Here is a 15,596-nt window from a genome sequence, read left to right on the forward strand (position 1 = left end):
CTAAAAGAAGACTAAGGCTGAGCATGCTCCCTCACTTTATATCCAACCTCTGCAAATGTAGAGTGCTTACTCCAATATCTTCCAGCAAGTGGCCTTGTACATTTTGGGAAAGAGCCCAGACCTCTTCTCAACACTGATCATGTGGCTCTGCCAAAAGGAGATATATGACCGTAGTCAGGGGGTAAATTTGGGTCAGTCTTGGGGCTTGAGATGCTCCTTTGCTGTCCTTCCTCCCCTCCTCTCTCCTTTGCTAAACTCAAGAAATTATTCCAAGCCTACACTGAGTTACAGAGGACCAGACAAGAAGTGTGGACACCAGAAAAAACTGTCCTTGAGAAGGGCGATCTAACCACAAAAGACGTGTGGTATCAGGCATGCAATATTGTGATCTTTAAATTTACAGCAATGTGGCTTGTGAATCCTGATGCCTAGAACTATAAAAAGAAGTATCAAAGAATAGGCTTCATGTGAAGATTAGATGTAGGCGTCTACACGAGAACTGGGTGCTCCCATTGTGTCAACAGAGATCCAGTCAACTCAGTGAATGGAGCCTACATATCGGAAGCTGGGGATCCTTGTCTTGGATGGGATCTGATCCAGGAGGCCCAACTCAGTTCCCAGACATAAGCATCCCTGGCCATTGAGATGCTCCAAGGTATCCCCCTTGGACTCCAGTCACCTCTCCAGAAGAGCGTAAGTCTCCTCTAGGTCCTGTGTTACATCGCAGCTCTACACAGTGTCTCAAGTAACTCAGGGCATCTTAAATGGACTAGACAGTGGCATCTAACTGGAGAGCTGCCCAGCTCCACCAGTTCTGTATTAGATGGCTGGCTACTACAAGGGGATCAATGGCATGAGAGAGGCTCCACATGTCCCTGCCCAATGTACAAAGGAAACAGGCATTCACAATATTCAGCAGTTAACATCCAGTGCATATTTAATGTGAAATGCATAACCACTCCAGGAACAGGGACCAAACCCAATATCTACCTTTCCCATGTAAGTGGAGCTTAATGCGTTCATACTCAGGATCATTTACCCCATGCTTTTAGTTCCTTCTCTTTAACTTTTCTAAGCAGACAGGTAAAGTAATGCCCAGAGACTTAAATCAGATTGGAAGATACAAATCAATATTTATTATGGAGTGCCCCTTACATTCATCACGCCTTATCAGAAACTACTTAGCTAAAGCTTATATTTTATTGCTGATTCCAGCAAAGCCAACACATTCCAGACAATATCTCCTTGTGGTCCGTCTTAAACCCCTTAAATCAGTGGCATTATTTCAGGAGAGCCCTCTGCTCCCACGTTATGAAACAAACAAAAACTGTCAGAAAGAAAATCTCTTCTCTAGTCAAAAAATTCAAAATGTGTTCTGCAAAGTAAGATGGATTTCAGTTGAAAAAGCTCAGAAATACAGAATTAAGCTTCAAATCTTCTATTTTCCCCCTTTTTAAATCAACCTCGTTTGTTCAAACACATTAAAATATTCAAAATCCCACAAACTATTTATTTTTATATTGAATATATTGCATTCGACTTCAGTAGAATTTTTGGTTAGGCTTATAAAAAATAATAAAATAACTGAATTGGATAATGTTCATCTGGATCAATTAGAATTTTTTTTTTCCTGAAAATTATTCACATAGCTTGATCGAAACTATATTGTTGTATTGTGTTTTTCACAAAAACAGTGATGATTTTTTCCTTTTTCATTTCTTGGCAACAGAGTTATGGATCTATAATTAAAAACCACTTAGACAATTTCCAAAATATTATTACAATGCTGTCATGCCAGGGGTTGAACAAGTCAATTTAAAGATTTTTTTTTTCTATCCCTAGGTTCTACAATGATGGTCTGAAAACCTTTGAGGCCCTAAACTCTGTTTTGTTTTGGCAGTGGACACAGGGCATGATATTCTCTCTGTCTCTCTTTTCAGGAATGCAGTTGAAGAAAACAAGAAATTATATGCAATTTACGACACAAGGTGAGTAAAAAAAAAAAAAAAAAAAAAAGTACTTTTAAAATGTGATTATTGTCTTTAAATGGAATGTTAATTCTTTAACAGTTACCAACTATTAATAACATTTATATTAAAACCTTATTTTTCCTGAGCCACAACATAATCTTTAAATTAAGGAATAATACCAAATGTTTTAGATCCTGATGCACAAAATTCTATATCTACCTGTTTCCCCTTTATATAGAGAGATTACCCTTTGTATACAGAGAACATGACAGAGAAATTTACTTACACAGCCATCTTAATTTACGTGTTATCCCACAGATGGAATATGGCCCATGATCCCGCTGTGTATTATGAGCTTAACTGTGGCTGTTTCTGATGCCAGTGCTTTGGGACCGAGAGAGATGGGCAGCTTGGGGAAGAGGGGATGCATTTAAAAAGACAACGAGGCACTTCCACGAGCACAGTGCTGTGTCTTGGCAGTGAACAGCTGGGGATGCAGCCTCTGTATAAACACACCTCCACACTCTTTGCACTCTGAAACATTTCCTTCTCCCCTCCTTAGCATAATTAAAAAAAAAAAAAAACAAAAAAAAAAAACTACCTAGAGAGCAAGACATACATCAGAGTTTCACTTTATTCAATCCGTAGCTTTTTCTTTGTTACCCTGTATTATCACTTCCAGAATTCTTCCTAATCTTAGTAAATCAGGACTGATGCCAAATCATTTCACTGCACTTGCTTCTCATTGCTTATCCTGTTTTATGTAGGAGTGTTTGCAAGTATAAATGGCTTGTTGGGTATTTTTGTTTGTTTGTTTTGTCTTTGGTTTTGACTTGGAATTTTGGCCACTCTGGTAAAAAATGCATTAACAATAATTATGGCAAATAAAATTCATAATGTTATCGCCTAAATATGAAAACACAAAGAAAGGGGCTATAGCATTCTGTTGAATCCAGCCTTACAGAGAAAAGATAAGTCCTTCCTATTATTTTGTTAAGAGTAATATGTTTCTGACAAAGGGATTTAGATTATAATACTCAAGTAGAATCACTTAAGAATGAAGTCCTATGTAAAATAACTCTTCCTCAACTGCAGATGCAGTAAAAAAAAAAAAAAAAAAAAAAAATCCAAACTCAGTTACTTGTTTTTCTAAACACAGACTGTGTCTTCATCATCAGGACAGAGACTTAAAGAATTGTACTTCCAAAGCACCAAGGCTTCTCTAATGCATTTATGTTATTTCAGCGCATAATCATTAATCTTTATGATGAAAAAATGTGAGTTATGAAGAGCCTCCATTATTTCTTCCTCTGCCAAAGTGTCAATGGATTTTTATTTTGATGTCTGACTCATAATGTGCATAATCCAGAGGTTTTGCCTCCAAAGAAATGGAACAGTGCAGGAATGCTATTTTAAATTCATTCAGATAATGCAAATTTTTGTTCTGTTGAATATGAAGAGAAATAACCACCTGAAAAGAAGTTCAAAACAATTTGGGTCAAGCCTCTTATCAAAGGCAGATTTTTGTCCCCATTACTCATATTGATTAATACCTCATTCTTGTGTGGCCCACTGAAACATTAAGATCTCTACTACATCAGAACTGTTGACATAACAACATAAATATTTCAGTATAATTAAATGAAAACCAGCAAATTATACAACCAAAGGAAATGGATTCATGCAACACTGCAATCTGCCTGACAGAAATGGGGACAATGAGTATAAACCCAGTGTAAACTCAACATCAGCAAATATTACATACACTTTCTGACAAATATAGATAAATACACATTACATACATTATAAACTAGGTAAATATAATACTGCTTTCCTCACATAGCATACCCAACAATCATTGCGCATTTTTTGAAGAACCAGAGCGCAGCGCATGGAACTGTCCAAGTGCCGAGTATTCCCTAAGCCCTGCATCCACTCCCCAGCCTCCTGTTGTCACTCTAAAGCTCAGCTTCTACTGAGATACTGTAGGAAGAAAAGCAAGAAAGCTGAGCTTTCTGAAGAAAGCATTAAGTTTCTGTTGAATGGTGTTTTGGAAAAAATGCCCATCAACTTTTGATTAAATAAAGTAAAAAGGAAACCAGGCTTGGAAAGAAAAAAAAAAAATCAAAATTTTATTGTGGATTTTTTTTTCCAGCCAGTTTTATTAATTACACCTTCTCAGCAGGTTAAACCAGCAGGCTATTAAAATTGCTGCAAGGCAGAATAGGTAAGCAGCAGCGTGAGTCTCAGCCAAGTAAGATTAATGTCCTGTGTTCCTCAGAAGACAACACTTCAGCTGTAGCAGCAATTCTTCCTACATTTCTTTAGTTTCTGTCTGTCTCTGTTTTGTACCTCTGAACCCTCTGTGATTGCAGTTTGCTTCAGGATAAGACTGGATCTCTGTCAAAATCAGTTAAATGACAGAGAAGCCAGAGAGGAAAATGAAAAAGAAAATGTTCTGATAAGTGATTCTGACCTCAGTGTGTAAGTTGGGTTATGTTCATTTTGTCAGGTAAAGCCTCAGTACCACTTTTCAGTGTAAGAGCTCAGTGATGTATTGCATGGTGTGATCAAATACTTCTTCCCTGATTCTCAAGCCAGTCCTTCTCCTACAGTCTGGTGACTGATAGTGGTAGTTCTGCAAATTCATCAGTTGTAAGCAGACCTCTCTCCTTCTCTAGCCATTCCTGTCATTGCCTCCTCTTCTGCATTTCCACTAGTACTGATAGGGATGAACTAACCTGGAATTCATTCCAAAATTTTGAGTGACTCCTCATTCCACTTCCAATGTCTTCAACAATTTCTATCCTTTAACCAAGGCTGTGTGCTCTGCTCTAGCTCCTTCTAAAAGGAGATGATGAGTGCATCCACACAGCACGTTAGGGCAAATCAGGACTGTGCTCATGAATTGAATTGTTTGATCATTCCCACTTACTGTGCTGTGGTTCGCTTCACAGAGCAGTCTCAGAGCACATGAACTGGATTCCTTTCCACAAAACTAAGGTGGATAATGCACTCTAGCAGCATACCAAATGTGGTCCAACTGCTAACAAGAATTTTGAACTGTTTCTAAGAAAACACACCCAAAATGCGTATGGATGTTGGGTCCTCAGCAACAGCTGTTCTGAGCTACAGAGAAGCCTCAGTACTTGCTAACACCAGCATAGCCAAGGAATCCATTGCAACCCCACTCACCCCAAGGACTTCTTTCACATCTAGGCTTGGCAGGTGTACTCTTTCACATGTATTTGCATCAGCCCAAGGGCAGTCCTTTTGCTCCTCCACACATAATGCCTGCCTTTGCAGATTAGACTTAATCCATTTTTGAAGCAGCCTTTACCAATATTGGCAATGCCAAGGAAGAAAACAGTATTACCGTGCTTGCCTTATTGATCAAAATTTGATCGGGAGCATAGATCTTAACTGTCCAGTGGCCTAAAGGCTAGAACACTCACCGCAGCAGAAACCATGATAAATTTTAGTCCCTGAACTACAACATTTGAAGTCTCATCTTTTAAGGAAGAGTTTTGCTGGGACAGAAAAAACATATGCTAGAAAAAGAGCAAGAGTGAGAATAAATTATGATTGCAGCTAAGGGAAGCAGAGAATCGGGTTCCATTTATTTTATCTAGTAATTAGTTCATGAATTACTTGATTATGAAACAATGGCACTTTATAGATAACAGCTAAACCAGTAGGCCACAAACTCATGTTAACTCTTTCCCCCTCTCGCCTATTTAAGTATTTGCTGAAAAGTGAAACATTTCAAACAGAGATGAAAACCTTACCCTGATGTCCTGCAGCTCAGGCTGATGTCAGCGTGAGGACGTGATGATATGTCCTCAGATGTTCTTGGATCTAGCACCTGCATGCTCTGACTGGGTGCTTTTGTTTTTCTGAATAAAAGCACCCAGACTCCTTCCTAACATGTTTTGAAATAAGCTTCTTGCTTTTTGAAAGGAAAAGTTTAGGAGCTTAATTCCAGGAATAGAGTAAGGGTGGTGAATTTTGGGGAAGGACAAGGAACTTATTTCTGTGCCCTTTTCTTCCTATTGACCACATTAACCAGCTCTCCAAAAGTCTTTGCATCCATCATTTCCTTAAATACACTGTGCTGCACGGAGCTTGTCTGAGCCTCACCTCCAGACTGGTGCTGCAGAAGATGTGTTCTGAGTCTTTTCTGTGCACAAAACCTGAAGTGCCATTTTCACAGTAAATGTCACGTGTACAGAGAAGTCGAGATGATTTTTACCTCTCATGAAATTCATTCTAAATTTCTCATGTGTAATGTCATTCAGTTACTGCTAAGCCTATTTGAATTCAAAATCCGGGAGAAAACATGTTCCAAAAACCCCTACTTTCTTGTCCCATCAGCTCCAACTTGGGTTATCTTTAAAATACCCACAAATATATGGAAACAGTTGCTCTGAAAGCTCAGGAAGACAAATACTTAAATGAAGTGATAAAACATCAGACTCTACATCACTTTTGATTCATTCATACCTCAGATGTGTTTTCAAAGTACCAGAATAGTGCATTAATCAGAAGTACTGTTCTCTAAAATATTTTATTTCTGTTATAAAACTGACAACCTATTTAAGAAAAGTTATTAGTGTTCAAGTACACTTTTAAATCACATTAAATTCTTCGTAAGAAATATTTTCATTGATGTTAATGTTCTCTTCTGGCATTTAGGGAGAGAGAAATGGGTTGGTACCCTTCCCTAACTTCACTTTCTCTGAAGTCTTTGAAAGAACTAGTGTCCAGGACTGCCCATCCATAGTATTAAAAATGAAGAAACAACAACAAAAAAAACCTGGATCCAGGTTCCTCAGATCAGTTATGTATGTACATACATTTGTTCGATGTTTTAGCCCTTGGGTCAGGTATACTTCATGTCATGACTCTCAAGTTTATAAATGAAAGCAAAGATTTCACCTACTTTGTAATCACAGTAATTATGGCACTGTTAAAACAAAACAAAACAAAAACAAACAAACAAAAACAAGCCTAACAACTTAAAATTGAATCAGGAGATTTGGCAACACTCAGATCCTCCCCATTTTTCCTGATGGCCTGTAGGCTTTTACATTGTTTTTCAAGCTGGGCCTGCTCTCCCCTTTATTGTAGGTTTCTTATTAACTGCAGTTGCAACAAGGTCAGTATGTATGACATTGATCGCACTCATCTTTTTTCTCAAGAATTTGTTGGGGGAGACACAAAAAGCTGCCCGTGCTTTCTCACTCTTACAGAAAAACACAGCATTCCTCAAGTGACTGTTCTCTTCCTTGCAGTTTCTCTAAGGGAAGAAAAGATGTAGAAAGTAAAACAGGTTGTAAGAGAAAAAGTGAAAAAAAAAAAAAAAAAAAGAAAAAAAGATATTGTTTCCCCTCCCTTGACTAGTAAAATTTTGTGCTCTGGGATAGATTGGTGCCCACCAATCGCGGTGTAACCAGAACCCGGAGCTGGCTAGGGACATGTTTACACTGCTGGTAGGGAATGGCAGAGAGGTCCCTGAATTGGCATTGACAAAGAGCTGGCTCTGGAGCCGAAAGCAATATAGCCAAGTCAGCGTGCTTCTGTTTCCACGCCAATTAGTCCTGCTGAAAGGCCTAATTAACCTGGAAGGAGGTTAACAATAACAACAACTGCGCTGCCTCCGCCCCAGCTAGCATTTCACAAGGAGCACCCAGAGCCTCGCAGGCAACCCCACAGCCAGCGGGCAGCCCCCGCAGCACGCCAGTTTGGCACGGGGCCGTTTCCCTTCATTACCCCGGGGTAATTAACGAAGCCTGGGAACCGGCGGGTTTATCCCTCAGGAGACACACGACGACGGCCACCCGACAGCCCGGGTGCCCCCACACGTCCCCCTGCCATATCGGAGGACATCCCAGTGCCCCCGGCACCCCCCTGAAGCCCCGGGGCGTTGCTCCTGAGGGGCTGCGGCCACCTGAGAGGCAACAGAGGGGCGGCTGCCCCCTCACCCCCGGCCCCACGGGGTGGCTATGATGGGGCACTAGGGTGCCATGATGTGAGGGGGGGTGGCCATGATGGGGCGGGGGTTGGCCATGATGTGAGGGTGGGCTCCCAGAGGGCGCCCCTGGCTGCCCCGGCTGCCAGCCCCGGGGCTCGAGGGGCACCCGGGAGGCTGCCCCCACGCCGGCTGCTGCCGGGCCCCGTCCCCGGCGAGCCCCCGCTCCCCGCGGCGCCCTCTCCTCCCCTCCTCTCCTGGCAGGCGGGAGGGCACCGGCGGAGGGCGGCTTCCTCCGGGGCTCGGCGGCCGCGGGGTGGGCGCGGGCGGCTGCTGCGGTGTCGGGGCGGGGGTGGGGGCTTTTTTTTGGGGGTGGGAGGGCGGGGTGGGGTGGGGGGGGGGGAGAACGGGGGACTGTCGCCTCCGCCTCTTCCTCAGCGGCAGCCGGGGCAGCCGGATCGCGGCGGCGGTGGCGGCGGCTGCTGCTGCTGCTGCTGCGCGGAGGGAGCCCGGGGAGGAGGGATGTGGGGCTTTGGGGGAGGCAGGATCTTCGGGATCTTCTCCGCTCCCGTCCTGGTGGCCGTGGTCTGCTGCGCCCAGAGGTAGGAGGCAGCGTGCCCCGGCGGCGGGGGACCGCGCTGATGGATGGGCTCTGCCCCCCGCCCCGCTCCCCAACCCCGGCCCCTGCCTCCCCCGTCTCTCTCGCCCCCACAGTGTGAACGATCCCGGCAACATGTCCTTCGTGAAAGAAACTGTGGATAAACTGCTGAAGGGCTACGACATCCGCCTCCGCCCGGATTTCGGAGGTGAGTGGCACCGGACGCCGCTGCCCGCACCCCCCATTTTGTCCCGGGGCTGCCCGGCTCGGCTCGGCTCGGCTCGGCTGACCGTGTGTGCTCTGCCCGCAGGTCCGCCCGTCTGCGTGGGGATGAACATCGACATCGCCAGCATCGACATGGTTTCTGAGGTCAACATGGTGAGTGAGTGCGGGGGTGCCCGTCCTCCTTCCCCCCCCCCTCACCCCCCCCCCCCCGTTCACCGCTCAGCCCGGGCAGGTCGAGTCCGGCTGGGTGCTGAGCGCAGCCCCCCTCGGTCTCTAAACTTTCCATCCCTGTAAGACTCGCTTTTTCGGATTTCGCTCCTTCCCCTCTCGGTGCGAGCAGAGCGGGGCTGGGGCTGGCAGCGGCCGCCCCCCGCCCGTCTGGTTTGGGCTTCCCGGGGAGGGCGAAAAGCGAAAAAAAAAAGGGACTCGGCGGCGACCAGGCTCCCACCCGAGCACCGGGGAGCGATGCTGAGAGCTCCAGGACCGGGCTGCACTTGGGAGGCATGTCGCTTTTTGCTCCTCCGAGCGGATTTTCGGGGGCTGTCGGGTTGACCCAGGGACCGGCGTGTGTTCGGTGCCTGTCGGCATCCCGGCCCCGAGGCAGCGCGGCTGGGTGGGCTGGCGCCTGGAGGTGGGTTTGCCGTTTCTTGTCCTGATCCTGAACCCGAGGTGGAGTTTCCAAGCGTTTCTGAGAAAATTCCCAGTGCTTCCTCAGTCTCGGGTTCTTCCTCCTAGCCTTCTTTTAGCAAACCTAAGGTAAAACAAACGGGCTGCTCTGTGTTTCTGTAGCTACGTTTATGGCATTACAAATAATCCTGTACATTAAAAAGCCGAGCTCATTTTCAGTAAATGATGATGCTAACACATGATCTACCCCTGCTTCAACGCGTTGTTGCAGTGTTACAACCTGACAGAGCCTGGCTTTGTAGGGGATCTGTTCTGTTTTACTTAATTCTGCCCCATCCTTCCCCTGCTTTACCCAAAATGCTGAGATAGAAACTTTTTGCTGTGCATCTGATCTTTTACAGATGTTTTTTGTAGACATACAGCTTGTTTATGGTTAAAGCGCCACCAACATCTTCCTATATACTAATTTAGGAGGGGCAATTGAGGTAGCTCTCATTCGTAAGAGTTTGTTTTAGGCTTTCTGCAAATTCAGGCAGCAGCAGGGACATCTCTTATATTCCACAGGCTCTCCTGTACCTGTAGCATTGCTTCTCCATAAAATGAAAGCCGAGTCCTTGAAGAGTAATTCAGAAGTCTGACTTCACTGTTCCCACTGCAACCTTCCCACCTATGGCTATGCTTCGTTCTTAGCAAAACAGTGAATTATAAATTGAATTTATATACAACATTCTCTGTGTGTGAAGTGCCGCATTGGCAGTAAATATGAGAAACTGACCAAGATGCGAAAGAAAATGACAGGATATGCAGTGATTTTTTTTTTTTTTTTTTTTTCCAGCTATGGGAAGAAAGCCTGTTACATTTAAATAATTTGTCCAACCCACTGTAGCAGGGATATGAGGAAAAATTACATATGCTGCTTGTTATGCTGCTAGACTGAGCATTTAGATCTTAAATGAGATAGGAGCTCCTCGAGAGGACAGGTGAGCCAGCCCAGCACTTGCTTTAGGTTCTAGCAGGGGCACAGGTTAGTGCCCGCTGTTTCCCATGACTTGGCAGAGCTCTAAGGAAATGAAGAGTTTCCTTCTATGTCCTCTAATGGGGCAAGGCAAAGTCTGAAAAAGAGCAGTGCTGATCTTGTAACAGAAATAACTGCTTCTGAAAGGAAGTACTAAAGTACTGTTGTTACCAAAACCGTACGTATTTACTTCAGGAAAAAATGAGCAGAAAGGGCATCTGGTTGATGAACTACAGCTGGCCTTGCAGTTAGCCAGTCTTGTCGCTTCTGTCTTGGAAAGAAGTCTTCTTTGACTAAGCCTAGCTGTATTCAAGCACTGTCTGAATTGATTAATTTCGGTTATTCGGGTAACTTTACACTCATCTGCAAAGATTCTTGTGTAAATATCAAGAAGCAGTGAATAAGGAAGAAAAGGAGCTTTTTAGAATTGCTGAAGTTTATGTTCGAAGATAGTACTTTGGAGGGGAAAAAAGTCACTGCTAGCTTGAAGACATGAGGTGTCTCTGGTGAACTTCACGCTAGTTACCAACTAAACTTTTAATCTTTGACATATTCTTCTATTTAATGCCAAGCAGATATTTTTAGCTTCGACCTTTAGCCTCATTAACTATTGAAATGTCTTACAAGAATCTCTCTGAACTGTGGTAGTATGGACATTAATTCCTTTGATTTAAATCTAGACATTGGTGTAACCTTTTATAAATTAGCTTGTTAAAATTCATCTCTATATTAAAAATAAAATAACCAGGGAATTAACATTCTTCAATTTTATGAATATAAATAAAAAGTTATTACAGCAAGTTTTATTGTACTGCCTTCTAGGCAGCCTGTAATGTAGCTTTCAGTGATATGATGACAATTCTTTGTAATAAGAATTACAGCTTGTGTCATACTCTTTTTAATCAAACTGTAGCCTTATTCTCAATGAATCTTCAGTTACTAGGTATTCATTTCACTTTCCAATGATTTAAAAAATTATTTGTGTATTTTTGGTGTTCCTGTTGAAAATTATTGGAAGTCCTTTGCCCTCCATAAGTCCAGGTTACCTCCAGCTACCTTTTAGAAGAGACTAATTGAATAGTAGTATACATCACGCTTAGGTTACATGGAAAAGTTAACATTTTTCTTTACTTATGGTGCTGTAACACTAAGCTGGATCAAGAGAAGTGATGCAAGTATCAGATTGTTTTACTGCAAAGTTTTAAATCAGCAGTTCCTATTTGATTTCCTAACATCTTGAAAACATCGGGGAGCTTTATTGGTACTTGACCATACTATTTATATCATACTGAAAATAGAAAATACTTATGAAGTAGAAATAATATGCTTTCATGTTTATACTTTGATTTACGTATGTGGTAACAACAATAGATTAATCAAGTTGAATGTACGAAGCGCATTTTTCAAGGAAGGGCTGCCGTCTGTTAATGACCGGCACGTATATATATGTGTAAATATATACATATCTATATATTTCTGTGAGTGCTTTATTTCCCTGCTATGCTTATGCATGCTTTCACATGATTATTTGATTATTTCACAAACTTTACTTGAAATTGGGTACTTCGCCACCTACCTATTTGTGTGCATACCTACAATAATTGCATTTAAAACTGCTCTAAGTGCATGTAAATTGTACGCTAGCGTATATCTCCAAAAAAAATACTAATCAATATCAGAATATTACTGAGAAAATACTATAAATCCTTTTACCAAAAAAGAGTATTGAAGATTACAGTTGTCTTATTACAATAGTTTAGCTTTATGATACATAATTTTACATGATTCTGGTTGATTGTGTTCTGTACTTTCTCTGTTTTGGAGGAATGTTTTCCTTGGATGATGCAAACCGAAGGAGAGTTTTTATGCTTTTTACTAGTCTGTCAGCCTGCTTCTGATCAGACTGCATCCACAATTACTGAATTTTTATAGTCTGTTTTTTCATTGTTGTTCAACATTTGGTCTGTGAATCAAATGTCTTAGTTCCAGACATATAATTTCCAAGCAGCCAAATACTCCCATAGTGTTTTATCCCTAAGAAGTTAAATAATCAATACATTGATTCTCCCAACAACCCCCTCTTTAAGCTAATCATTGTAGCTGGAAGACTAAGGTGCTGTGCTTTCATTTTCCCATCATTTTAGGATGTGGTTTATAGCTTATGGGAGATAAAGCTATAAAGTGGATAGAGAAAATGAGGGGATCAGTACAAAAATGAACCCTTCTCCTTAGAGATAATGTTTTGCAGAGAATAGTGTGATCTCCTCTAAGCAAGGAATCTTGTGCTACTGCTTGCTAAACTGCTCTCTGCATTCTCTTTGTGCATACAGGGGACTTCAGAGCTGTTGATCCAGGGTTTTTCAAAGGTTCTAATTTCAATAAAATTAAACTAGGAAAACCCAGGAGGCATCACGGGCTATATAGTCCTCCTGCTGTTTTTGAGAATACTGTACTAAGAAAATTAGTTTGACATAAAGTCAAATCATAAAGCTTATGAGTTGTTTCTGAAAAAGATGAAATCTGTTCTATGCTAGCACTGTAATTTTTTATTTTTACATATGTTCCAATATAAAACTTCAAGTACACATATGGACTCCATTGGGTGCCTGCTATTTTCTAAGCAATTTTGACATCTTTCTGACAAACTATGTTTTACTTGCTGCTTTAAGGTCAACTAAAGTTCTTACGTGGGACAAATATTGTCTATGTTCCTTAGATAGTGATGAATAAATAATTATTTCTAGGTGAATTCATTCATACTTTACCTGAAGTACTGGAGACACTGAACCTTCATGCTTCCATTGCTGAGACTTGTCTTTCTTCAGGTGCCTGAAAAATAGGGGGTGACTCAGTTCATGTAAATTGAGATGTATACAATTAGATGGCTAAATGTGAGCTGGATTGGTACACTCTGCGGCTATAGTTAATGGAGATGGAGGACTGAATTTGTCTGCTTAGGCAAAGGTGTCTATTGTCATTCTGGCTCTCATGCATCATACTTGCCCTCCAATTTCCTGTTCATAAGTTCTGTGTCATGTCTGCATGCTCTGTGCAGGTGTGTTGGATGTCACACCAGCTGCTAAAGTTTAAGCAATTGTCTAATCCTTGTTAATACAGCTGATGGAGAGCTATTTAGCTTAAAATAAAGAGGACACTTAAATGGCACTTCCTAAATATTTTAAGTGCCCCAAGGTATCCATTCTGGACGCTGACTACCTGTCCAGAAGGGTATAACACTCCTATAGGTCTTGTGCTGTACCTTCCAGCCCTATGCAGATGTTTTACACAATTCAGGACTTCCAAAACAGCAACAGACAGACACATTTAGGTAAGTGAATTCTTTCCTTATTAGGGGATTCCAGCCCTTAGGCTGCACAACCCAAGCTCATCATCCAGGTTGCTTCAAGAATCAGGAAGCGGAGGCAGACACTGAGTCTTGGGGCAGCCACAGTGCTAGGCACAGTGAAACGTAACCTCCGTTTTCTATCATAAACATAACCTATATTTCCTGCCATAAACATCTACCTTCTAAATACTTTGCAAGCAGAATATCAAAGTGCAGGAAATTGACTGATTTGTGGCATATTCCGCTTTGAAGATTCAGATGGAGAAATTAAATGAGTTGTAATAATAGAGTGATTACATAATTGTGGCTATTACAAACAAGTTTTTCTAGCTAGAAGATTTGTGTGTGCAATGCTTATAATGAAGCACAAGTGTTTAAAATAGAATATATAATTTTATACAATTAAAAAATATTTTATAATTTAATTTCCATATGGAGACTAGTGGATCATAGTGAAAAGATATGATATATGTGGAAAAATGATTTATATGATCAATATGTATGTATTTGATAGATAATACAGGGGGGAAACAAGAAGAAAAAAAGAACAAACAAAAAGAAACCCTGCCCAAGCAGGCAAGCATATCTTGAGGCCAGCATGACCCTGCAAAGACTGGTGTCACTGTGCTGGTGATGAGCCAGCAAGACAGCTAGGAGGCAGCAGCAACTGGTGCTGCTCGAGGAGAGCAGCCTATCTCAGCAGGTTACCTGCCCTCTAGTTGCCAACTAGCAAGAAGAGCATCCTTTCTTCTAGTTCTCTCTCTTGGCTGCATGCATTTTTCTTCTCTCACATGCATTTTTCTTCTCTTCTCATCCATGGACTTGCCCAGCGTGCTTCTCTGTCTCTCCACTCCTGGGATGTTCCCTAGCTCTTGCTGACAGAGGGAGAAGTGCTTGTAGTGAATGGAAGTATGGCCAAGGAAATTGACGATAAGCTTCTGGGAAAGTGACTGCTGTGGTATGCAGGTTTCTGGCTGTGAAAGAGAAGAAATACCTGGTTTTGGAGAAACAAAGGGATAGTTAATGTTGCTGGAGGGTGGCAAGGGCTTTTTAAAGGCTAAATCGAGTTGCTAATGTTGAATCATCCTGACTTGCATGATGAGATAGATATGATCTGTGATGATATTAACCTGGAATACTTGCAAATATTTCAGGGGGCAAAAACAGAATTCAAAATGATCTTTACAAATAAGGGAAATGGTCCTAAATAAAGAACATATTATTTGTGGCAAGTACAAAGTGCTATGTTGGGTAAAAAAGGAAGAATCAGGTTCTTAAAATGAGAAAAACTTGGATAGGCAGCAGGATGGAAAAAGAGGATGAGAGGTTTTGCTGAACTAGAGTCTAAAGTAAGTGGAAAAAGTTAATCCAAGTCTGAAAAAAGACGTATCTTGTTCTTAGGTATGTGAATAGGAGTGTTACTCACAAGACATGGGTTTCTCTGTCCACTATTGGTGAAGGCTGAGCAGGAACGCTCTGTCCAGTGTTTTTGCACTGGTTTTCAGGGAGATGTTAATGAACAGGAGATACAAGAGAGGGAAACAAATGTGTCTAATTAAAGTAATTAGAAAGCAGTGCGTATGTGGCAGTGTTGAAGGAAATGGGTTTGTTTAGCACTGAAAAATAGGATGGAGAAAGGACATGCATTTCCTAGTATACAGGAAGCTGATGGTGAGAGGATGACGATCAATTGCAATTCAGAATGACTAGGAGTAACACTTGAAGAAACTAATTTCAGATTATTTTTCAGCCAGCTGCTTTGTTGTACCATCTCCTTTGTTGCAGTTTTTTAGGAAGAGACTAGAAAAATATCTCTTTGGTGGTGTTGCTCTTGCCTCTAGAGT

General features: G+C 41.9%; 1 protein-coding gene across 3 annotated transcripts in view; it reads left to right on the plus strand.

Moving 5' to 3' along the window:
• The first annotated feature begins 7,654 nt into the window (after nucleotides 1–7,654).
• GABRB3 (gamma-aminobutyric acid type A receptor subunit beta3) overlaps nucleotides 7,655–15,596 on the plus strand; it is a 111,126-nt gene continuing 103,184 nt past the window's right edge. The window contains exons 1-3 of one of the 3 annotated variants that reach the window (XM_035315335.1): nucleotides 7,655–7,748; nucleotides 8,656–8,747; nucleotides 8,850–8,917. In XM_035315335.1, coding sequence (XP_035171226.1) covers nucleotides 8,675–8,747; nucleotides 8,850–8,917 — 141 coding nt within the window. In that variant the 5' untranslated portion in view covers nucleotides 7,655–7,748; nucleotides 8,656–8,674. Of the gene's footprint in view, nucleotides 7,749–8,212; nucleotides 8,258–8,354; nucleotides 8,544–8,655; nucleotides 8,748–8,849; nucleotides 8,918–15,596 lie in introns of those variants that run through there. The other 2 variants (XM_035315345.1, XM_035315328.1) reach the window with 2 other exon arrangements.

The sequence above is a fragment of the Oxyura jamaicensis genome, chromosome 1 (assembly GCF_011077185.1).
Source record: "Oxyura jamaicensis isolate SHBP4307 breed ruddy duck chromosome 1, BPBGC_Ojam_1.0, whole genome shotgun sequence".
In the NCBI taxonomy this organism is placed as follows: domain Eukaryota; kingdom Metazoa; phylum Chordata; class Aves; order Anseriformes; family Anatidae; genus Oxyura; species Oxyura jamaicensis.